At 33.4% G+C, this 25206-nt stretch overlaps 1 protein-coding gene across 2 annotated transcripts in view; it reads right to left on the reverse strand.

The window, feature by feature from the left end:
• Nucleotides 1-11601: 11601 nt before the first annotated feature.
• Nucleotides 11602-25206, reverse strand: part of LOC129939773 (AP-1 complex subunit sigma-2) — a 39055-nt gene continuing 25450 nt past the window's right edge. The window contains exon 5 of one of the 2 annotated variants that reach the window (XM_056047903.1): nt 11602-11972. In XM_056047903.1, the coding sequence (XP_055903878.1) occupies nt 11928-11972 (45 nt within the window). In that variant the 3' untranslated portion in view covers nt 11602-11927. Of the gene's footprint in view, nt 11973-22466; nt 22525-25206 lie in introns of those variants that run through there. The other variant, XM_056047904.1, reaches the window with a different exon arrangement.

Below are 25206 nucleotides of genomic sequence, written 5' to 3' on the forward strand. Positions count from 1 at the left end.
GTGCCCCAGGGCTCCGTTTTGTCGCCGACCCTTTTCCTCCTCATTTTTATAAATGATCTCCTGTTTGCTATTTCTAATCCAATACATTGTTTCGCTGACGATAGCACTGTTAGCTTTTCATATTCGTTTCCGGACTCACAACCCTCCTCTTCGGATGTGGAACTGCAACCGCAAAATATGATAAGCTCATTAAATTCCGATCTACTCAGCATTGTAAAATGGGGAATAAAAACCGTGTAGAATTTAATGCTTCGAAAACCCAATGCTGTCATGTATCGTTAAAGCGAGATTTACTCTCTTTGCCACTATCTACTCGTATGAGTGGCACTTGCATCAACGAAAAGGAAAATCTCGACATCCTCGGATGTGCATCAGCAACCACCTTTTAATGAGTGGTCACATACGCGATGTCGCTCAAAAATGCCGTAAGATGTCTAGGTTTTCTGAGACGTTGCAAGAAATTGGATATAACACTCATCTCTGGGCTGTTGCTCCAATAACTTATTTAAGCCTCTTGGACAGTATTCAAAGAAGAGCTTTTAAAATGATTGGTGACGTTAACATCATCAACACAAAATAAATAAGGCATAGCTAAAATTTAGTAAAACTAGAGCAGAAGAAGACTTCAGGATTTACTCCGAACTTAAGAATATTTTCATTGACTACTCCAATATTCTATACTCTGACTATATTATAAAAATTGAAAATGAATTGAAAGAGACCCCAAAAAACTTCTGGGATTTCGTGAAAAGTAAAAGAAAAACTGACGGTTACCCAAACTCTATGTCTTTTAATAACACAACAAGTCATGACTCCCAAATAATTTTAAATATGTTTGCTAATTTCTTCAAATATGCCTTCGACGTGCCTCCTTCTTTTCAAATTCCCGATTCGTTCTTGACTTGACAATATGTGAGGATTCAATTGTTCGTTGTGTATCAGAACCTGATGACTGTTTTCACCCTGGCCCTGATGGAGTACCATCATGTGTTTTAAAAAATGTGTGGTTCATTTATCGTACCCTCTGTTTGTTTTGTTCAATGAATCTCTTAGAACCTCAATTTTAACACTATTATGGAAAAGTGCATTTATAACTCCGATTCATAAAAAAGGGTCTAAGAATGAAATAACGAATTACCGGCCGATTGCCAAACTTTCCTTTATTCCCCAACTATTTGAGTCCATTATCTGTAAGATGTTATCCTTTAATTATTGTAATTCAATTGTATGTGAAAATCAACATGGTTTCGTCCAGAATAAATCAACAATTACAAACTTACTTCATTTCACTTCTTTCTGCCTTTACTCCTTCGAAGATCGTAAGCAAGTAGATTGCGTATTCACAGATTTCAGTAAAGCCTTTGACAAATTGTGTCACAAGACTTTAGTCCATAAACTTAAGGCCTTAGGGTTTAACGACAAATTCTTGACGTGGATCTCGTCTTATCTTAAGAACAGAAGTCATAGCATTATATTCAGAAATGAACTCTCCGACCAATTTTGCGTCAACTCTGGTGTTCCACAGGGTAGCCATTTAGGTCTTTTATTATTTATCAAAAACTCCTCCGTTTTAATATACGCTGGGTCAATTAATGACTGCTCACAGCTTCAAGAAGATCTTCATAGTTTTAGGGAATGGTGCAATAAAAACCGACTTTTATTGAATATTGACAAATGTAAAACTATGTGTTTTACACGCAAAAAAAACAATTATAGATTATAACTATTTATTAGATTCTTCCTCACTTTGTAAGCTTTCCGTTTTCCTTGATTTAGGTGTTATTCTTGACAGTAAATTAACGTTCTGTGACCATTATAACTTTTTAGTTAAAAAAGCTAACAAGATTCTAGGTTTTATTAAACGTTTTTCTTGTGAAAAACTTCTTTATGTATCATTTGTCAGGCCAATACTTTAATACGGCTGTGTTATATGGGCACCATATTATTCAGTCCATATTGACAGACTTGAAAGTATCCAAAAAAGATTTAAGCGTTTTTGTCTTCGTTTTCTTCCATTTTCTGAAAACGATCATAATAAAAAATGCATGATCAATGTATTGTGATCATTTACTGATATCTCTTTGAAGTCTGTACTGCTCTGCTAGAGTGAAATTGGATTGTTACTTAATAGCTACGATATTATCAAAATTCTTGAAATAATAATCTTGTATCGTATTCATTGAGTAAACAAATGGCAGGATCGGTTAGATCATCGATTCAAAGGTAGGTTAGGTTCGCATAAAATGACTGTCCGGTATGGAGTAGGATCTACTTAAGCCATTTGTTCGCCCTATGTGATACCACATGGATCTTAATCCTTTTTCTGAGCTCAATGAAACTAATTGGAGGTTTAGATCGTTATAGAAGAATTCTCCTTGGTAAGCCTTTCGTTTTTTAGTTAGAGTGGGGTATGTTCAAAGGATGTATGTTCTGTGATCAATGAACGAGGTGAGTCACTTTTTGATTTTATTATTGAAAATAATATGACCATTTGTAACAGAGGCAATACTCCCACTTTCGTGTTTCCGAGCTCGGAAAATTATGATGGATGGGAGGATGTGCTTGATGTTACTTTAGTAAACAACAGTAATTTATTAGTGGAGAATTGGAGAGTTTTCCCTTTGAATTCGTTTTCGGATCACAAGTGGATTTTTTTTCAAATTAATTTCGAGTCGAAAAACCCTCCGCCTTACAGAAATCCCAAAAGAACTGGCTGGACGAAATTCAGTCAAATATCGAATTCCAAACTAAGCAACTTACCGAATCTCACTGAATCGATAGGAGACCTTGAATCAAAGGTGAAAACCTTTGAAACTTCTATAAGTAAAGCTGTAAGAGTCTTTTGCCCAGTCAAATATAGCCGTAAAACTCTTCCTTCGTGGTGGAATGAAGAACTGTCCAGTCTTAGGAAAATGACGAGGACAATTTTCAATATCTGCCACAAACATAAGTTTTACCAACCTTATAAAGACTCTCTTAACATTTACAAGCAAGCCCTGTCATCAGCCAAAAGACAAGGCTGGAGAGAATACTGTCAATCAATCGAAGACATAAAGAACTCCGCAAGGCTCAGCAAATTTTTATCGAAGGAACATTGTAATCCTTCATTTGTAAAAAAGCCTGATGGAACCTGGGCACCCTCTCCAGCCAAATCTCTTGAGCTACTGACGAAGACGCATTTTCCGGGTTGCGAGAGTGATAACCCCGAATCGCTTGAAACCACAGAGCTAAACGTAGCTCATGTGGAGCAAGTCAATTCCGTTATAACCAGAGAAAATATTTTTTGGGCCATCAATACTTTTTCTCAATATAAATCCCCAGGCATGGATGGTATACTGCCAGTTATGCTTCAAAAGTTGCATGATGTGGCAGCTCCATGGCTGGAACAAATTTTCAAAGGATGTCTCCTTCTCAAACATGTGCCCATGTCGTGGAGACAGGTCAAAGTAGTTTTTATCCCGAAAGTGGGTAGGCGAGGTCACGAATCCGCGAAGGATTTCAGACCAATAAGCTTAACGTCTTTTGTGCTTAAAACCTTGGAGCGCATTCTTGATTACCATATTAGAGAAATCCTAGTTGGACGACCTCTCGAAAGCTCTCAACATGCTTATCTTAAGGGCAAATCCACGGAGACTGCCCTCCATGAGGTAGTGCGTACTGTAAGAACAAACAATCCATTATAAAGAATTTACTCTTGCCACTTTCCTAGACATAGAAGGTGCTTTTAACAACGTCCTTACAGAATCCATAGAAGAATCGCTCGTTAAGTTCGGTGTAGAAGACTTCATTCGAGAATGGATTATTTCCATGCTCAGTGGTAGGAAGATTCGACAATCGAAACAAAACACGTGAGTAGGGGAACACCCCAGGGTGGTGTTCTTTCGCCTCTTCTATGGCTTCTGTACATGGATACAATTCTCGTTGAATTGGAGAGATGTGAAGTGAAGGCGGTAGCCTACGCGGAAATTTTGGTCCTATTGGTGTCAGGAAAGTACACCTCTGTGATTAGTGAAATCACGGAGTCAGCTTTGAAGAAAGTTAGCAACAGGGCCACGAGTTGTGGATTAGGAGTTAACCACAGTAAAACTGAACTGTTGCTCTTTACCACCAAAACTAAAGTACAGCCCTTCACGCTAATCAAATCCTATCATTGTCTTCCAAAGCAAAATATTTGGGAGTTATACTCGACCCTAAACTAAACTGGAAACTAAATATTGAATTACGGGTTAAGAAGGCCTGTGTTACCTTCTACGTCTGCAGCAAAACTTTCGGCAAAAAGTGGAGACTTCAGTCAAAGATGATTTTATGGACGTACAAAGCCGTATTACGCCCAACCTTAACATATGGTTCGATTGTGTGGTGGCCTGCTCTTAGCAAAGCCTATAATATTAATAAGCTAAAGAAGGTTCAGAGAACAGCTTGCGTGGGCACCATAGGGGCCATGCGTACTTGCCCAACGGACGCCTTAAACGTTTTGGATCTTCTACCAATCGACCTTTTTATTAAATACATAGTTTCCTGCAGCGCTATTAGGCTAAAGAAATCAAATAGCTGGTTGTCAAAACCTTATGGTCACAGCAACACTACGAAATTGATTCCCTCAGATATTATCTCGGTAGACACTGACTACTGCACTCCTACTTTGAGCCTTAGTAAGGGTTTTAAGGTTATTTTCCCATCGAGAGAAGATTGGGAGGATCTTTACTGACGGCTCAAAGATGGAGTACGGAGTTGGTTCTGGGATCTTTTCTGAGTAACTAAATGTAGCCAAATCCTTTAGGCTTCCTGACTTTGCTAGCGTTTTTAAGGCTGAACTGCTGGCAATAAGGGAGGCATGTAAGATACTTAAACAAAACCCAAACCAAAACCGAAATGTGGCTATCTTTACAGACAATCAAAGTCATAAACTCGGCTATATCCTCATCTAAATTGGTCCAGCAATGTCGCGATGAGCTTGCGAACTTGAATATTAACCTCGGTGTCACCCTGATCTGGGTTCTGGGCCATAGTGGTATCGTGGGAAATGAACGGGCTGACGAGCTAGCCAGTCAAGGATCGGCCCTTTTCTCAATGCGACAAAATGGCTCTAACATAATCGCTATGAAGCTTCTCTATCAATCTATCCCTTTCAATCAAAGGTCAAAGGAGTTTTTGGTATCAAAACGGCGCACTACAGCGCTAATGGATCTCAGGCTAGGTTGCCTTGAGATCGCCATTTCTACCTACCTACAGTCATGGAAAAAATAATAGAAACGACTTGTTTTGTTGGTAATGTTTAAATTTTCTTCGTTGAAATGCATTATTTTTTTAATGTTACATTTTTTATTTAAAGTATATTGAAGTACGCTTTCAATAATAGAGAAAAAAAAAATTTGATTCAAAATTCAAATAACAAAAAATTAACTCAATTTATTTCCATTGGAAAAAAAAATAGAAACAATAGACTTAAAACTAATTAACACAATTTTTCTTAAACTTAAACAATAAAATATAATTTTTTTTTAATATTTTGTTGTGCCACCACGATTTTTTAGTACTTCGGTGCACCTGCGACCCATGGAGTCCACTAACTTGGCACAAGTGAAGGGCTCAATGGAGTACCACTCTTCCTGCACTTTTTCAGACAGCTCGTCTTTATTTTTGGATTTAAATCCACCAAGTCTCTTTTTTAATATTCCCCACAGATGCTCTATGGGATTTAAGTCCGGGGATTGTGACGGCCATTCCATTAGATGGACTTTGTTGTCCTTGAACCACTGTTTTGCGAGTCGGGATGAGTGTTTGAGGTCATTGTCCTGCATATACTCCCACACTAACGGCATATTTTCTTCGGCAAATGGCAACATTATATTTTTAAGGATATCAACGTAACCTGTGGCCGTCAAAACATCCTTAATCCAATAAATTGGTCCCACACCTGAAGCCGAAAAACATCCCCAAAGCATAATGTTGCCACCGCCATGCTTAACGGTCTTTATCGTGTGTTTGGGATCGTATGCGGTGTTCTTGGGGCGCCTTACCTTTTGTTTTCCATCCAAGACATTTTTCCAATTTGGCCGCATTGAATTCGCCTTCGCAAAAGTGATTCGATTTTTAATATTTTTTTGGCTGAGCAGTGGAACTTTCCTTGCAGAATGCGCCCTCAAGTCCATTTCTATAAGCCTATTTCTAATCGTCCGGCTTGTGACTGGAGCATTTAACTCCTTCCTAAGGTCCTCCGACGATAAAAATGGATTCCTCTTCGATTCTCGTACCAATAAGGCATCGAACCTTTTGGAGGTTGCCCGCTTTCTGCCGCGCTGCTCCTGTTGTTGTTCAAAATTAATGGCGGTAAATACTTTCTTTTTTGAACAATTGATTAGGCCTGCAATTTCCGCCATTGATTTGCCTTCATTTTTGAGATTTTTCATCAACTCTCGTTCTTCGTTTGAGCAATGTAACCCGCGGCCCATGCTGAAAGTGTTAATAACAATTAGAAAACAAATTTCGCGATAAATGCTATTTTGACCCTTTTGTTTTCTCAAATAACCAAATTAAATCACCTTATTTTAGATTTCAACACTTTTTATTCACGAATTTTTCTTAAACAAAAAAGCGTTTCTATTTTTTTTTTTCAGCACAAACACGAGGTCGTTAAACAAATGACCATAAAGAATTATTTATTGCAACGAAATGTGCTTAAAAGTGATAGCATAATAAAGTACCGTTTTTGATCGATCATATACAGTGGGGCACATGAGTTAATATTTCCTGCAAAAACAATGATGTGGCTAGATCAGTAAAAATAAAATTCGTTTCTATTATTTTTTCCATCACTGTATGTACAAAGGAGGCGAAGAACTGTTTCTTCCTCTTCTGCCTTAACAGATCAAGCTCATTGAGAGCTTTAGATCAGTAAGTCAGATATTTTGTGTGGCCTGACATGTGGTGATGTTATTCAACCTAAAGTTATAGTTCTTAGCAAAAGATTACACGTAGCGATTGGAATACCAGCTTTAGCCAAACGTCGTAAAATAATTAGATTGTACGATTTTTGATAAGTTCATCTGCTAAACAATTTTATGCAAAGTCTCAATGGCCCGTTACTCAGTAAACGCAATTTTAAAGTGATGTGCCATCTCCATTCTGAACCAGCGTTGCAGGCAAAAAATAAATTTTCGTGCAACGTTTTTTGAAAAAACGTGCCATTTATGAAATTTTTGTGCCATACGAAAATAAAACTGAAGTTGTTCTTTAAAAATAAATATAAATTGTTGCTATTAAAAAAAATCACTTCCTCTATTCGTGCATGTAGGTATTATTATTAAAAATATGTATAAATAATATAAAAATATAAATACGTAATAAAGCTTTGTTATAATAATTTAAATAAATAAATTAGCTGAAGGTTAAAATTTTGACAATTATTAGGCCTAATAATTTCATTATATGACATTATAGCATTAATTGTTTTGTATGACAATTTGTTTTCGTTGTTTGTTTTAATAATATTTAGCCTTAAAAACACTCATTTTGCTGATGCACTTCCGTGAGGCAAACATAAATTTGGAAATATTAATGAACATTGCTTCATCAATTATATTTTTTAATTTATACAACTTAAGTCTAAACGTGTTTGAATCTTCAAGAAAAACGCTAGCCCGAAATTTTTTCTCGCATGAGAAAATTCTGATATCAAAATATTAAATGTGGCAAAATACTTTTTTATGTTTGAATTATTTTTTAAACGCATTAGCATTAAATTAAGTTTTTTTTTCAAATTCTTGCGAAAGTTTTCTATAGAATATTTGACAATCTTTTAAAACATTCAATTTTTCGTTAGTCTCTAAATTTCGAACCTCTTCTGAGCATTCAAATCCCAAAAAAATATCATCTATTGGCTTATAGTTTTCGGTTTCATATCAAATATCATGGTTGTTTTTTGAAGAATTAACATAATCATCTTTAAAAAAGTTTATTTAGGAAAATTTGGTGAAAAATAGTTATTTCTGAAATTAATAAATTTATTTTTGGGGCTTCGCTTTGAGATGACAATAAGTTTGTCTGTAGAAGGTAGAACGTAATCCAAAAAAATTGAAATATGATTTTATTCAGTTATCATTCAGTAGGTCAAGGAGTCTTTTTGACTTTTCACTATTTTCAAAACCATCCAATTTCTTAACAAACATTTAACACAAATAAAAGCCTGAGAATTGAAATCATTTGCCATTTTACTTTGCCTTTTAAGACTGTTTTTTAAAAAACTATATACACCATTGGCTAATTCATGTATTTCTTTCGGAAGAGTATAGCACGCATTTGAAATACATATTTGAAACGAATGTGAAGTTCAACTGCTTGAGCAAATATTGAACTCCCCTTTTTTACCAATTAAGTTTGATATGGGAATATTATAAGTTTCTTAAAAATTAAGTATGGTTCTTGATACACTGTTCTTTTAATGGATATTGACACTGCGTTTACACTATGAGTTTAAATTTATGTGCCATATTTAAACTTTTCGTGTCACCGTGCCACGAGAAAGTTTCCGTGTCAAAAAGGCACGATCGTGCCACATCGGCAACGCTGTTCTGAACTACGAAAACACAATGAGAGTTTAATGTTAGTGGGCTCGACCAACCTCTTCATTAGTTTTCGATCCATTTGTATAGAAGTGGATTGACTCGACTTCCAGGAAAGTTAATTCTCCCAGAAAGATTTGGAAGGTATAGAAGTTTGGAAATTCCTATGTAACTGTAGTTTGGGGATGCATTAGTCTGTGTACTTTGGAATTGGTTACTAATTTTAAATAATTAACAATTACACGGAGTCGACAATGGTCTTATTAGTCCACTGCGATGAAGCTGTGAGGCGAATAGCAGAGCTTGCAGCCATTAGTTTGCTGAGTATATTTAAAGGTGAGGCAAGAAGCGAATTAAATCTGGAGAATAGATCTTAATCAGTTTTGTGTGGGTTGACAATTATTTCACACAGATTAGCCTAATGTACGAGTATAAGCTTGTTTAAAGCGTTTTCTAAGTTATTTCAGATTCAAAGGTAAGGCTCCCTCTATATTAAAATGAAGAAAGTAAAATGTTAAATTTCTACTATGTTAAGATACAGTGGGCAGGTAGGTATATATCCTAATTTCTTCAAAATGTTTTCATTTCATTTCATTTGTTTGACAATAATGGCACGTACAGTAAGATTACATCTTTTATAGTACTCAGATATAATAGGTTTACAAATTTACATAATTTAAATACAATTTGAGAGAATGAGATTTTATTAAAGTTAAAAGCAATTCTTTGTGATTGAAGGGAAAAGGGAGAGGATTGTGGTTGAATTGGGAGAGACGAAAAGTGAAGAAATATTACAGTTTTAAATCTTGTATAGTTAACAATTAATTTAATTGGAGATGGGAGCGAGCTCCAGAGTTTAACGGATGAAAAATAAACGGGACGATTTCAGATAATTGCCGAGTTGAGGGGTAATGTTGATACTTCTAGCGGAACGGTTAAATGAGAGTTTGGTAAACAAATAAGACGGGGCCTTAATATGTATTACTTTATGTAAAAATATCCAGTTTCTTGAGTTTATGTATTGCTGCAGTGTGCAACCCAATATATTTTTAGATAATTCCGAAACATGGTCATATCTACGTAACCCATAGACGTAACGGACAGCATCATTGAAAGCAACTTGCAGTTTTTGTTTAGATAGTGAATCCAGATCACCGTACACTATTTCAGCATATGACATGAGGGGAACTATTTAAGCAATTATTAATTTACGTCGAATTTCAACAGGGGTAAAGTATGCTGAGGGCCAAAGTTTACGTAATCATCCACAAATGCGACCAATGACATAATTAGTGTGTCTATGTGAAATTGGAATGACTAAGGTCTTGGAAGGATTTAAAAATAGGCCATTTGCAATGGACCACACATTAATTTGGTTAAGATCCTCGTTGATGGAGAGGGACAGTTCATTGAGCTGATGAAAAGGCCTGGCAAGGTGGAGTTGAACATCATCAGCATACAGGTGAACCGAAGAGTGCGAACAACACGCAGGCAGATCATTGATGAAAATACAAAAGAGTATTGGACCAAGAATCGAACCCTGTGGGACTCCTTGCGTAACAGGTCTAAGAGCTGAAGATTTCCCCCCAGAAAAAACCCTTTGTGATCTGTCAGATAGATAGTCACCAATTAGCGAGCATGCCCGCTCACTGAAGCCAAAGAAGTTTACGAGTTTCCACTTTAGAATACTGTGATTCACTTTGTCAAAGGCCTTTGTAAAGTCGAGTAAGCAGAGGAGATTTATTTGACCCTTATCATAGTCCACCCTAACATCTTCAAGAAGATTAGCCATTGCAGTAGAGCAGCTATGATTTGCTCTGAAACCCGATTGTTTTTCAAATAGCAAGTTGTTAAGTGAAATATGGCTTAAGATCTGTTGCTGAATTATCTTTTCAAAGAACTTAGAGAGGCAAGGTAGGATGCTTATCGGTCTAAAATCAGTTTAGAATTAGAGTCACGCATCTTAACCGTAGGAAGAACTCTTGCAATTTTCTAAGAGCGAGGGAAAGTAGAAGTGACAATGCACCAGTTTATGATATGAGTTAAATGGGTTATAATTAGTGGAAGTATGAGTTTAACGAAACGAATAGGTACTCCATCATCCCCAACAGAGTCAGACTTGATAGCCTTCACACATTTTAGAATATCATCTTCATTAACAACATCAAAATCCTCCAGCCTAGGCACGTTGTTCAAGGAGTTAAATGTAGTATTTGCTTCAAAATCAGCAACAGAAACCGACTCACCAAGGAAATAATCATTGAGCTCATCCGGGTCCAGAGAACATTGAGCTCCTATATCTTTGCAGACACCAATTTTACTTAAGTTGCTCCATAGCTTTTTAGGTGGTAAAGAGGTATTCACTTTGGACGCATAATAGTTGATTTTGGATAATCGGATTATAGTTGTCGCTTGATTACGGGCTACAGTAAATGTTCTCCAGTTAACAGGTGTTGGTCTACGCTTCCATCTACTATGTAAGAAAGATCATGATCTGAAATATCAAATGAAAGCTGATCTTACAGATGTACCAACGAGCCACGAGGAATCAGAGACTATGACTAGATCAAGAAGACTTGAAGAGCAATTAGAAGCAAAACGTGTTGGCTAACACTCTATACTAGAGTGTTTTTGCTTTTATCATTCAATGACTTCTTCAAATACACATTTCCATTCTTATTGTGAACAGCAAAGAGTTGCTTTTTTCGTCTAAAAGCCAAAGCGCTGTTCAGGAGAAAACGAGTTAGTCTCGTCAGACTCTCATTTAAGTAGCAACTACTGTTGTTGCAGGAATCTATGCCAAGATCCAGCAAATGAAGTTTAGACGAATGCTTTTAATATCGCAAAAAGCATTCGTCTAAACTTCATTTGCTGGCCAGCTGACATCAGAACAGTGGTTTGCAAAAAGCAACTTTTTCACAAAAAGGATTGTATTTGAAATTTCATGGCATTCTACATTTAATTATATTCTAACTTTAAATAGTTAAAAGAAAAATAATGACAAAATATGAAAAAAGTATATTTAAATAAAACAACAGAGTACCATTAAACCGAAATTTTTATTATTTCTTGTATATTTTATAAGTGAACTTTTGTAAATAATACATTCTTAAAAAATACGTGTTAATTATAATATTGTAGAAAAAATTAAAGGCATTGAATGTTCAAATTTAAAGGTTTTCTTTTTAAGGCTCACAAAACTATATATAGAACGAAGTTATGTGCAATATTTTGTTTTAAATTTAATTATGAAATGTGTTTTTTTGTTTTGGACGTTTTACTGAAATGTTGACTTAAGGAATGATATGCATCTCTTCAAATACAAATTCGATTGGATGAAATGTATAACTATTAATTGTATTACTATTAACCAAGACCATGATCTTCAAAGAATCCTTGAGGTGTTTCATCCTGAAATTATTAAAATTTAAATAATATTTTAGTTTTTGATGTTCTTCTTTTATTAAAAGCTACATAATGTACATGAAAGAAAAAAGCAGTTAAATTTAAGTTTTTTTTTTTTAAATATTCATTGCTACATACCTTTAGAATGATCCAAAAAGAAACTACTTTTTTTGTTTTGCGTTTTAGAATTTATTTTTAGAAATATAGTGAAAGCGGAAACTCACATTAAAGTGCACTTACTACCGTGATAGACAACCAATAGAAAGAAATCAACGAATAAAATGCAAGCAACTTTTGTGTCAACCTAAGGTTTTGTCCGTTGTCGTTAGTCGGAGATAAATAATTTCTAAAAAATTTGTAAACTAAAAATTAAATACAAACAAATTGTAATTTATTTCATTAAAGAAATCAGTAAATATTTAGTTGGGAAAACCGATAATATTATTTAAAAATCAAGGGAAATTTATCAATATCTTCATGACTCTGTCTTGAAGTCAGTTTAAAAGTAAATAGACCCAAAATTAATTTCACTGCATTAAATTAACTTACTGAGTTCAAAATTTCAAAAGACTGCATTTAATGCCTTACTGACTTTCAAAATTGAGTTGTATTTAAAAATTCAAAGAAACTTCATCTAATTGGCTGCGTTCAAACTAGTGTTGGATAGGCTTTCCTATTAACATAGTTGGATACCTAAATTGAAACTTTTGAGTTCCAGCTATTGAAAAAATTTAGATTTTGAGGCTCAAAACAATTGTAAAACAATTTTTGAACGCATATTTTTGATAATTTAACCAAGAAAAATACAAAATTTAAATCAATTTTCAGGCTTCTTCAACTTCACCATAATGTTGAATCAGCTGTTCTGTCAAATACTCATCCGCTTTTTCATCCAAGATGTTCTAAAGCACTAATGACATGAGCACGACCAACGAATGAACTACTATTCTTCGATTTTGACATTTCTATCACATTTCTATCTATTTTTAATTCGTGCCGAATGAACCAAAACAAGAAAGATTTTTTTAGGTTAAGTACGCGCGATTATTTTATTCGTTGCGAGTGTGAATAATGTGAAACGCGAAAAAATTTTGACAGTTCGTATCAACTACAATTTTTTTCGCGACGAATAAATTTGTTTTTTCAAATAGAAACTACAGTTGTGTTCATAAAAATTTAGATTACCAATTATTTAAATAAAGGAAATTCTTACAAAAAAAATTAACATATTACTTGCATCTAACGATCTTTCGTTTTCATAGATACTTTTAGCTTGAAGTTATACTCTACTTCTCTCGGTGAACACACATTATTTCAAACTCTCTGGATATAGAGTGTTCATAACAATAGCAGTGCTCTTGATTTTATAAGTAAAAAGTGTTAAAAATTAATTTTTTTTATTTTTCGATAAGTGAATATTTCACTATTAAAAGTTTTAAGTATTAGTAACACACTAGTACACATATACAAAATTAATAAATATTAGCTCAAAAATGAACAATGCGACGGTCAAGACCTTGCACCGAAGAAATTCGAAAATTTGTTCGAAAACTGTGTTTGGAGGGAAAAACCTACCAAAATATTCAAGACATCCTAGGCTGCTCAGCAAAAATGGTCAGTAAAGCCTTAAAATGGCTAAATAAACCAAAAACGGGAGACCCAAAAAGGATGACTACTGAAAGAACTGACAGAAAAATTGTTCAGCTAACAAAACAGATCCCTACCATAGGCTCTTGGAAAATAAGAAATGGGCTTCAACTGTCTGTTAGCGCTGTCACATTACGAAGACGTCTTTTGAAGCGAAGTTACCAGCCTGTAGTCCACCTAGGTACTATTCTTGACGAAAAGGCATGTGGCCAAGAGAATGGAGTTTGCCAAAGTGCATAGAGAATGGGCAAAAGAGCAATAGAGCAATGTTCTGTGGAGCGATGAAAACAAAGTCGTCTTTTTTGGTTCCAAGGATCGTCGAGAATATGTGAGAAGACCCCATAATGCAGCAAACGATTCACGGTACACTTTAAAAACAGAGAAGCATGGTGGAGGAAAAATTATGATATGTGTTTGTTTCTCATACTACAGGGTCGGTCCTATTTATCCCATCGGGGGTATAATTGATGCAAACGAGTATGTGAAAATGACCGAGGAGGTTATGTTACCCTATGCTGAAGAGGAAATGCCGTTGGTTTGGGTATACCAACAAGACTATGACCCAAAGCATACGACAAAAAATGCAAAATCCTGGGTTGCGCAGAAGAAGTTATCCGTTATGGAGTGGCCCGTTCAATCCCCCGACCTTATCCCCTTCGAAAATTTATGGAGGGATGTTAAGAACGCAGTTCATATATTAAAACCCAAGAATTCGAAAGAATTTTGGGAAGCAGTGCGTGATTCGTGGAACGCAATACCAATCGAGATGTGTCAGGTTTTAGTGGACTCGATGCCACGTAGATGCGAAGCAGTCATAAAAAACAATGGTTTTTCAACAAAGTACTAATTGTAAGCTAACATTATTTGTATACTTTTATATAACTTATTACAGTTTTTCTTACTCCTTAAGTAATTAATCTAGTTTTTTGTCATGCACTGCTGTTTTTATGAACAGCCATATATTTAAAAAACGGTTTTTTACTGTGACGAAACTAACGGTACAAATCGATAATACTTATTTTCTGTTATTTTGAATAAAATATTTTAGTTTATTATTAGAAGTTTAATGAAACATTTTATAACGTTGATATTGAAGGCCTTTTTGTTTTATTTGGAGAGCACTGCTATTTTTATAAACACAACTGTATATTGCTATCATTTGTTAAGAATTTGTGTGGAAATATGTCTTTAAACGTATATAAACTCATATTTTGTAATTCATTCGTCGTTTGTTGGTCGCGCTCATGTAAATAGTCCTTAAAACAGCTGCCGGATACTCTATCTATCTAAGATTGAACGCAGCGATTAACTTCAAATGTCAATTGACTTTTTGAATTGACTTCATTTCGTGACTTTTAAAAATGATTTAACTTTTATGTTAAAAGTCAATGTTATTTTGGAAGTCAAAAGTACAACCACTAAAAGACTTTAGTTTTTACAGCTCTGTCAAAGCCATAGTAAGTTTCGTAATTTGCTGCTTCTTTTTTCATTGGGTTTCTGTAGACGAGATTTTGATTGTAGGGCTTTTAAAAAAGTTCATATTTTTGCTATTTCAAAATGCTTAGAATGGAATCCCTGTGGAACTTATAAAGAGAGTTTTTTTAGGCGTATAGTTTACAATCTGGAAATACTTTTTTCGGAGTTAATCTTTTTGAATATAGTAACTACTGAACAACGTTTGCAAATCGTGAACATTTATTATCAAAATGATGGTTCGGTTCAATGTATTGAAGGGAATTTTCGGTGCGAGCGCATTACACTCAACGAAATAATGATAAGGACAAACAAAAAACAATGCTTTCCGTCTGTTTTTATGAAAAATTACTATCAATGAATGGCAACCCTTTTGTTTGATTTTATATTTTTATAAAATAATATTTTTATATCAATAATTTATTGATCTTTATTACGATACGAAAAAATTATAAGGCTAAGTGATTGTATTTCAGAATCAGTATAAAAAAGGACCAGCAATAAGAAAATCTTCAGATAAAAATAATTTGAAAATCACGTAAATAGATTAAATTTATTAGAATAAAACCATTATCCGAAGAAGAGCGGGATCTTGTTACCAAGAACAGAGAAAGACACCTAGCCAAATCGGTGGCATACTTTCAAGAAGTAAATCTCTTTTCTTAAAGCTGAGTTAAAATTATGGAATTAATGAAATTCAGGTAAAAAACTTAATTAACCTGGGGAGAAATCAAACGTCTAACCGTTGATGAATCGATAAGTCGTTCAACTTTTTCACATTTTAAACCTCAATGTGGCGGGTGTGACAAGTTTTGAAAGGTGTAAAAATATTGAATAAATCTCGTCAAAAAGCGAACAGATTGTCTTTAGCTGAAAAGTATCAATTTTTTCGAATAAGATAAAATTGAGGAGGCTAGACGGTTGTAAACCATTTCGGCATGATAAACGAATCGAAAAGCAGCATAGAAATACTCGCAAGTTTGAAGGATGTACGTTGACGGTTTGGTTTGCCACAAGCCGCTGTTTCTAGTAAAAAAAATTCTCAAAAATATACGGATGAAATATTTGCTACGGAATGTATCTTTCGCGCTTCTTTAATGCTGCTATTTATGTTTCAACACCCGTACCCTATTTAAATCGATTGGGCAATTATAATACAAAACGTTTTTAAATAGACCTTTTATTTTACACTTTAAATTATTGGACAATAGTTGTTCTAGGAGAGTCAGCTAAAATTAATATGTGTCAAATAAAATCATTAGTAATTTCAATATCACGATGTCTAACAGATCTAATTTTCCATAGTTTTGTTTTTCCTTATAGGTTTAGTTGTAAAGATACTAAAAGTAAAATTAGTTTGCTAAAATCCAATAATAAATAAATAAAAAAAAATCGTATATTGTGTGTGTACTTATCATTAAAAATGAGTTTAAATTTCTTCTCCGACGAAATTTAAAATTTTTCGCTACAAAGTTAGTGCATGCTGATTTTGACGTTTCACAATCAGCTACTCGGTAAGGACTCAAGAATTCAAAATTAAATTAATCGTTCGCTAATTAAATACAAATATAAATATTAACTACTCAAAAAATGTTTGTTATTCATTTCTTCGCGATTGAAGGCGATTACAGTGTCGGTCGGGTTCTTGACGCCATTTGGATACTGAAAACGCAATTGGAGCGGTTAACATGCTGGAGCAAGGAGTGTTTAAACGGCTGTTGCAAATCGAACCGCTGTGTTCCGGAGAGCTATTCAAAACGTGTAGGGAAGCTTCAGGAAACCGGAAGTGTAGCAAAGAGACCAGGATTCGGAAGAGTTCGAGCAACAACTCAACAAAGAAGACCGGTACATTCGAATAACTGTACTTCTGGAGAGTACTGTAACCTCCCGGGCTTTCAAAATCAACTGTGGCAGTCAACTGGCACTCCAGTCAGCGATCAAACCATTCGCAATCGACTGCACGAAGATAGTCAACGTTCCAAAGTGCATATTATTCGGTCAAAACTTAGACTGGTCAAGCGGGCTGTGTGATTAAAGTACGTCCGTGAGCGTACAAGCTTTTCACTTTTATGAATGACTATGAACAACTGGAGGTCTATACTCTTTATAGATGAATGCAAATTCAAATTCTATATTGAGTGATAATAAACTAGTACGAGTGTGGAGAAGGGCAGGTGGACGTTTTATTGACCCGTCCATGCACGGAAGTGAATGATTTGAGGGCTCCAGTGTTAATGTATGGGCTAAAATAAGTTTTCTAGGCAGAACAAAGCTGATTATCCTGGATGAGGGCACCGTTACCGCTGCCAGTTACATTTGTTGTGATCCCATTTTCCCAGACATGGACATGGGTTTGTTCTTATGTAAGACAATGCTCGCCCACATACGGCCGCCTGTATCACACAAACAGCTCTTTCTGAGTCCAATGTTATACTTTTACCATGGCCAGAAAAGAACCCAGACATCAATCTCGTAGGGCATTTGTGGGACCAGTTAAAAAGAAAGTGTCAAGGAAAACCATAGCAGTGTCAACAATAAACAAGAGCTCATAAACGCGTTAAGCCTTTTCGGAGCGTATACCCGACGAAAATGTAATGCATCTGATCGAGAGCGTAACAGATGGGCTTGTACAGAGCATACGGAGTAGAGAAGATCCTACTGGCTACTACGCAAAAGAAAAGAACAAGAAAGTTACTTTTTTTTTCAATTTTCCTATAAAATGGTTTTTTTTTCAGTGTAACTTGTATACAAATTTTTTTTCCGTGTTAAAAGTGTGTACACTATTACTTAATACTTAGCTGAAACCAATTTATTTTTCAGGTGCAAGCCAAAACACTTTGTTGGCCCTATTTTGTTTTGATTAGTTTATATATATTTCATTTGATTTTATTTAACTAGCTTAATGAACGCGCCCAATGAGTCAGGAAGAATTTTAATTGTCGTGTGTGTCAAAGAGGTCTTAGCGTTTCGTGAATACAATTTTTGTAAGATAGTCCCGGTTATAATTCGTATTTTCGGTCTGCACTTTTTAAAGTTTATTTGTTAAGAGTAAAACGAAAATTTTGAGCATGTTCAAAAAGTTACCCGAAACGTAAAGGGTGCTCCAAGATTTGAATTTTGCGTCTTTTAAGCTGCTTTAAGGCGGTTTGTAGCAGAAATTATCCTATTCTCAAGCTCTCAATACGCGATTGGCTTAAAAAAAATTCAAAAGTAAATTAAGTTAAATAAACAGTTTTTTTGTCAGTTATTCTATTTTTTCAATATCGAAATTGATCGAGTTTCTACGCAATTTGTCGGTTCAAAAAGAAGAAAAAAGTCTAGGAGAAAAACCTCGCGCAGCAGACACATACTTCAAGTCGAAGAACTTTCCGAACCAACAACAAGCGAACAATGTTACAATATGAAAGCTAACAATTTGAGTTAATTTAAAAATAGACAGTAGACAGAACAACACATTGGCTGCGTTCAATCTCAGACAGATAGGGTATCCGGATACGTTTTTGTAATATAAGTAAATATATATTAATGTTGTGGAAATAAATAAAGCTAACTTTTTTGTTTTTATGTACATATAAAAGCAGACAGCTTGTGGAGCTATGTACAAGCAAATAAGGTCGCTGAAAGGAAAGGTAAGTTATTCTTTCAGATGATTCAAAACCCCAAAGAAGAACTACTCTATTCCCTTTTTTAAGGCAGAAATAGAAAGGACCAGCTCCGAGACCTAAAACCCCTGCGAAGAACACGGGTCAATTTTTGATGGGATAATGGTTAAAATTTACCTCAACGAGGCACAAGTTAGTGACACCGAAACAATAAGTTCCCTTGTGCCATCCTCTGGGTTCTATCCGAGTTTATGTACTAAATTGTCAATTCAACATCGTAGTATTTTTTGACAGCTATCTCAATACAGTTATCCAACTCGTTCAACAAGGTATCTAAAAATCCAGATGTCCAAGATACCCTATTCAACACAAGATTGAACGCAGCCATTTTCATTGTTAAGAAATATTTTAAAACAGATGCTTGTTTTTTTCGATACAAATCACGTCTGTCACTTTTATGAATCCCGAAAAATTGTATCACGAAATTTACTACGAACTTATTGTAATAGTTTGCTCGGGATTCGTAAAAGTTTCGATGGAATTCTTGGTAGGGCTGAATATCTCCAGCAATGAAACTGACTCTCGTATTGCCTGTTAAATGCAAAAATTTTCAAATGAAACGTTCAGAGTACCCCCAAGAAACATATTTATACACAACGGTTGATTGTTTTGTGCGGATTTTGGGTTAATCGACAATTGCTCGACTTCTAATTAAAAACCATGAGTTGAATCGGTGATAAGTTATTGTTCCGTTTCTGATAGTCAAATTCACTATCACAGAGCTTTCCATCTGTGTAAAATGGTTTAACTCAATTTACTACAAAGCTAGTCAATCCGGAACAGTTATAATAATGACAAAAAAAATAAATATATAAAATAAGAAACAGTTGTTGGATGCTGCCGCCACGAATAGCTTAGAACGCTACCCTATGTCGTCTTTCGTTAAATATTTTATGTAATTGAATTAATGTGTTATAAAGATTGTTAAGAAACTGAAGGTGACAAAAGGTCACGAATAAAAGAATTATTACTTCTATTCAAAACTTTAAAGAGTATGTTTCTTTTTTTTTATTTTTCATTTTTGCATTTGGAATTTATTTGAATAATTTAGTAACTAACCTTTAGAGTTTTAGCACAAAACAGTTGTGTTTTCAGAACTTTAAATTAATTTTAAATTCTTGTATCCTTACCGAGCAGCTGATTGTGAAACGACAAAACCAGTGTGCATTCACTTTGTAGCCGAATTTTGTACTACTTTTATAGTTAGATTTAGCCAATTAGAATCCCTTGACGTGAATGCGACCTATTTTCTAGTCTTTTGAGTAAACGTCTGCTAACTCTTTTCACATAGGGACAGAAACTTCATATTTTTAGGAAAATTAGTAGAACATATTTGTTGTGACACCTTTTGAGCTATCAAATTGACTATCACCTAACATGTATCAAATTAATCTATTTTGACAATCATTTATCAAAAATCACTTAATCCGATTCCACCCTAGCATTTTCTGTCAAAATTACATTTTGTATTAATTATGAGACACCTTTTATGTACAGTGGTGCTAGAAACATTCCGGATTTTTTTAGTTAAGTTTATTATTCAATGTTTTGCTACCCAAGAATGTACATTTTTTTAAAATATTTTCTATATTTTTTATAATGTAATTAGATCATACAAAAATTAAAACAAGTTAAAAAAATCCACACAATAAATGGTGGTAACAAAAAAATAAATAAATTCAATAATTTGTCTGCTAAAAACTAACCGGATTTTTGTCACTAAATACTAAAAATTAATATTTTGTCCAGGAACCTTTATTTTTAATAACTTCTTGGCATCACTCATTCTTCAAAGCTGCAAAAAGAGAGCTTGTTGAAGTGTGCGTTCTCTTTCCAACCGTTCTTTTTAAAACTGCCCACAAGTTTTCAATGGGGTTTAAATCAGGAGATTGGGACGGCCACTCTAAGACACAAATATTTCTTGTTGCAAACCACTCTTTTAGCAGCTTTGAAGAATATTTGGGAATATTATCCTGCTGAAAAACTCAACACAAAGGCATTTCCTCTTCAGCATATGGCAGCATTGTTGATTCCAAAATATCCCTATATTGAAACGGTCCATAATTCCTGCAATTTGATGTATCGGACCAACACCTGACCAAGACCATCACTGAGGCACCACCGTGCTTAACCGTAGGGAGTATATTTGCTGGTTTTAAACATGTTCCTTTCGAGCGCCTTACTGTAATTCTACCATCGGAGTAAAATAAGTTGAATTTGCTTTCATCACTGAAAAGCACACTTGTCCATTTGCTTATAGTCTAGTTCAGATGATTTTTTGCAAATTAAACTCTAATTAAATATTTTAATTAAGAAATTTAAAGTTTTTTACGATGTTTTTCAGTAAATAGTGGCTTTTTTGCTGGTCGTAACGCATAAAGACCGCATTTCCCTAAACGACTCCTTACCGTAGATGGTGCTATAGATAAATTTAGATCCTCACAGATGTTTTTCAAGGACGCAAAAGGGTCCTTAAGAACAAAATTCCTTATGCGCCTATCTGTCATAAACTGTTCAAGTTGGAATTTTCACCATTTCAGCGATTACATTTTGTTTTGAACCGGCTTGATACTTTTCTAACACTTTATAACGAATAGCGTTTGTGTGACGTATTTAAGCCATTTTATTAATCGAATTAATTTCTATTTAGACAGCTCACAACCTGCTTAGTTTTTTTAATTAATTATGCTAACCAAATGACAAGAAAAACCGTTACCTAAACATCAAGACTCGAAGTTTTGTATAAAATCCGGTTAGTTTTGAGCAGGGATGTTATGGGGTAAATTTATATATTTTATATTTATTTTTTTTACCATCAGATCATTATTTTTTAAAGTAATTATAAAGTATACCAATATGTTTTTGAAATAAATAAAAACAGCAAATTCAGTTTGATTTTTCCATTGTACAAGAAAAAACAAAACCGGAATGTTTCTGGCACCCCTGTATGTAATAGATTAGTGCCTTTTCTATTTCAAATCAAAGATTTGAGCTGAAACTTTAATAAAATAAACAAAAATTCCCCCTCAATAAGGGAATTCATTAGTTTTTGGTTTTAAGACTTTGTTGCTTAAAAGTTTAAAATTAAAATAATAACAAACTAAACAGTCATTTTTGGTCCGTTTCTATTTTATTACAAACAAAAATTGCATTAATTCGAGTTATTTTTAAAACTATTTTATTTAATGGCGCTTTTAAGTAGTTTTGTTTTTACAAAATGTCTATAATATAACAAATTTTTAAAAAATCACATATTATTTATTTTTAAAGTTTCTATTTTTTTATTTGATTTTGTTGCTTTCGATTTATTTTTGTAACAATAGTTTTATTTAAAAATTTAAGTTTTTACATAAATATTTTTGTTAATGTTGCTATACAATTGGTCAGGAATGAAAAATTATTATTAATATTAATTTTTGTTAATTATTGTTTTATATGCTCGTAAATAGGCCAATTTATTATTTATGTTAAGACATTAGAAAATTTGTTTGTTTATATTTATTTACATGGAAAAATAAAGCAACCACAAGACTCTTTATTATATTTTGTACTTTAATATGTTCTATTTTATTTAATGGTTTGTTTTTTATTTTACAAAATTAAAAATTAAATAAAATATGTCAAAAAAAGAAATCAAGATATCTTAAAAATTTAAAGAAAGAATAGATTTAATTTATATTTTGAAAAATAGGTAGGTGTAGGTAAATACTAAAAAAGGTCTTTTTTCTTTTTTAGAGAAGTCCAATGTCTCTTAAAGAGCCATCAACAGCTTCATCCTAGATAATATATAAGAAAATTGTAAGTTTTTGATTTTGGTTCAAAAGGTGAAAGTCTTAATTTATTATTTAATGAAATGAATTTTGTACTTACAAAATGTGAAGCAAAATGAATGAATATGTACAATATACGATAAAAACAAATTTTAAATGATTTATTTCGTTTGCATATTTAAAAGCACATCAAAATTTATATGAGCTGTTATAATATTTTTCTTTGCGGAGATGCTGCTGAGGAATATTTTGGACATTGAAAATATTTGGGAAAACAAAAACAAATATGGTATAAAATATGCATAAAAATAAAAATATTAAAAAGATAAATAAAATGTAACTCGTGTCCTAGGAATCAATGATAACCCGTTCATTACAGTATTTCGATTTCTAATCTACCTTCAAAGAAAATTATTAATAAATCTCATTTCAAAATTTTCGAACTCTTTACAAACCCGAATTAACTTTTTCTTTTACAATTTACGATCTAAGATGTTCGTTGTACGATTTACGATGCACGATGTACGATGTACGATGTACGATGTACGATGTACGATGTACGATGTACGATGTACGATGTACGATGTACGATGTACGATGCACGATGTACGATGTACGATGCACGATGTACGATGTACGATGTACGATGTACGATGCACGATGTACGATGTACGATGTACGATGTACGATGTACGATGTACGATGTACGATGTACGATGTACTACGTACGATGTACGATGTACGATGTACGATGTACGATGTACGATGTACGATGTACGATGTACGATGTATGATGTACGATGTACGATGTACGATGTACGATGCACGATATCGTGCATTTATAATTTACGATCTAAGATGTTCGTTGTACGATTTACAATGTACGATGTACGATGGAAGATGTACGATGTACGGTGTACGATGTACGATGTACGTTGTACGATATATAATATAAGGAATACGATACACGATAAACGATATTTGTTCGTGAATAAAATATCTGTTGTTATTCTTCTTGCTGATAACATTTAGGAATGGTATTATTATGATTGTTTTTCTATAAATTCCGATTTGGCCTATTGAAATGAGAGCAAAGTTCTCTAAAATCTTCCTTTTCGTTAATATTTTTTTTTAAGCGTTATTATCTACTAAGTAAAATTTACAATTTGTATGTTTCTGCGAAGCCTAAGATTTTCTGCAGACGATTGTATGAAAATTCTTTCGAAATTATTTTAGTTTCTAATATTCTAATAATTTTGTATATTAAACTTGATTGATTTGAATCTTATTTATGTATTTAAAAATATTTATAACTCGAAGACTAAAGAATTTAAACTCTAAAAAAAATGTACACCTGAGATAGTTATTTATCAAAGAAGATATTTGATTTAACATTTTTAAGTTTAAGGAGTTAGATTGTTAATTTCTGGTGAAAAATGGGATATTACAAAAATTCAAAAAGGGAGTGCTCTCAATAAACATTCCATTAATTAATATTATTTGTTTCAATGCAATTAATTAAGATTTCAAAAACTAAAAATACATGATTTATTAAGTAAAACACTTCACACTATTTTCAGCAAAATAAGAACTTTTAATTTTCATACGACAAAAAGTAGTGGAAAAAAAAAAACAAATATATTTGACTGTTTATGAAACTTAAGTGGCTTAAACCTTTGAGATCTTATTTTCCTGCATAACAATTTTCTAAATTTTCCAAGTCTTAGGAAAAATTGTATTTAGCTATTATTGAAATTAATCCGAACAAATGTTGGAATACTTCGTTTTCCTTTGATCAATCATCATTTATTTTTTTGAAAGTCGATCATTGAAAATATCTATCATAGAAAAATGTAGACGAGTGGTTAGACAAAGAACACCTTAAGTTGAACGATTTTATTCTAAATAATAAAAGTAAAAATCTTTTGTTCTTTAAAAAACTTTTTCATCAATGGAGTTCTGGGTTAAATAAAGAATAGTTTTTTTTTAATAACACATCGTTAGAACCTCAACACATTATATTCAATGATGGTAACCAATGTCAGCCTTCAAAACTAAATGTTCAACTTTCCTACTATTGGTTTGATTACAGCGTGTAAACCTTTGGCTAAGTTATAGAGGTCATTGATTTTTACCATTGAAACCAATCATTGGAATTTTTTTCACAGGTTGAAAATTGAAAATTTCTGTGTTTGTACAAAATACTTTAATTTTACTGACAAACTTAAATTCAATTTAAATTATTTTGCCAAAGGGAATTTATTAATTTAAGGTGCCAGTTATAGCTATTATTGGTTGAAAACTTAGTTCCGAGATTTAAAAGCGATTAAAAGAGTAAAATTTGTAATGTTTGGTGTCAAAATGAAGCTGACAGTTTAACATTTTTTCATCTAAAAAAACACATTATTTAACCCTTAGTTCATTTTAAATCTTTAAATGACAACTTCGATTTCAATGATTGTTGTTTTTACATTTGGGTACATAATCTTTCCACTGAAAGTGTTTAGTTTTCTTTGTATACCCATCTGTTAGTTATCCTTTCAATGATCCACTCTAACCTTAAATGCTTGATTCCAATCAAGACATTTTAATCTAATTACAGAAGTTTTCAATGATTGGTTTCAATAATAGCTATAAATGGCCCCTTAATAATCTCTTACAGAATTCACTATCATGTGTGCCTATATT

Source organism: Eupeodes corollae, chromosome 1, assembly GCF_945859685.1.
Source record: "Eupeodes corollae chromosome 1, idEupCoro1.1, whole genome shotgun sequence".
Classification (NCBI taxonomy): Eukaryota; Metazoa; Arthropoda; class Insecta; order Diptera; family Syrphidae; genus Eupeodes; species Eupeodes corollae.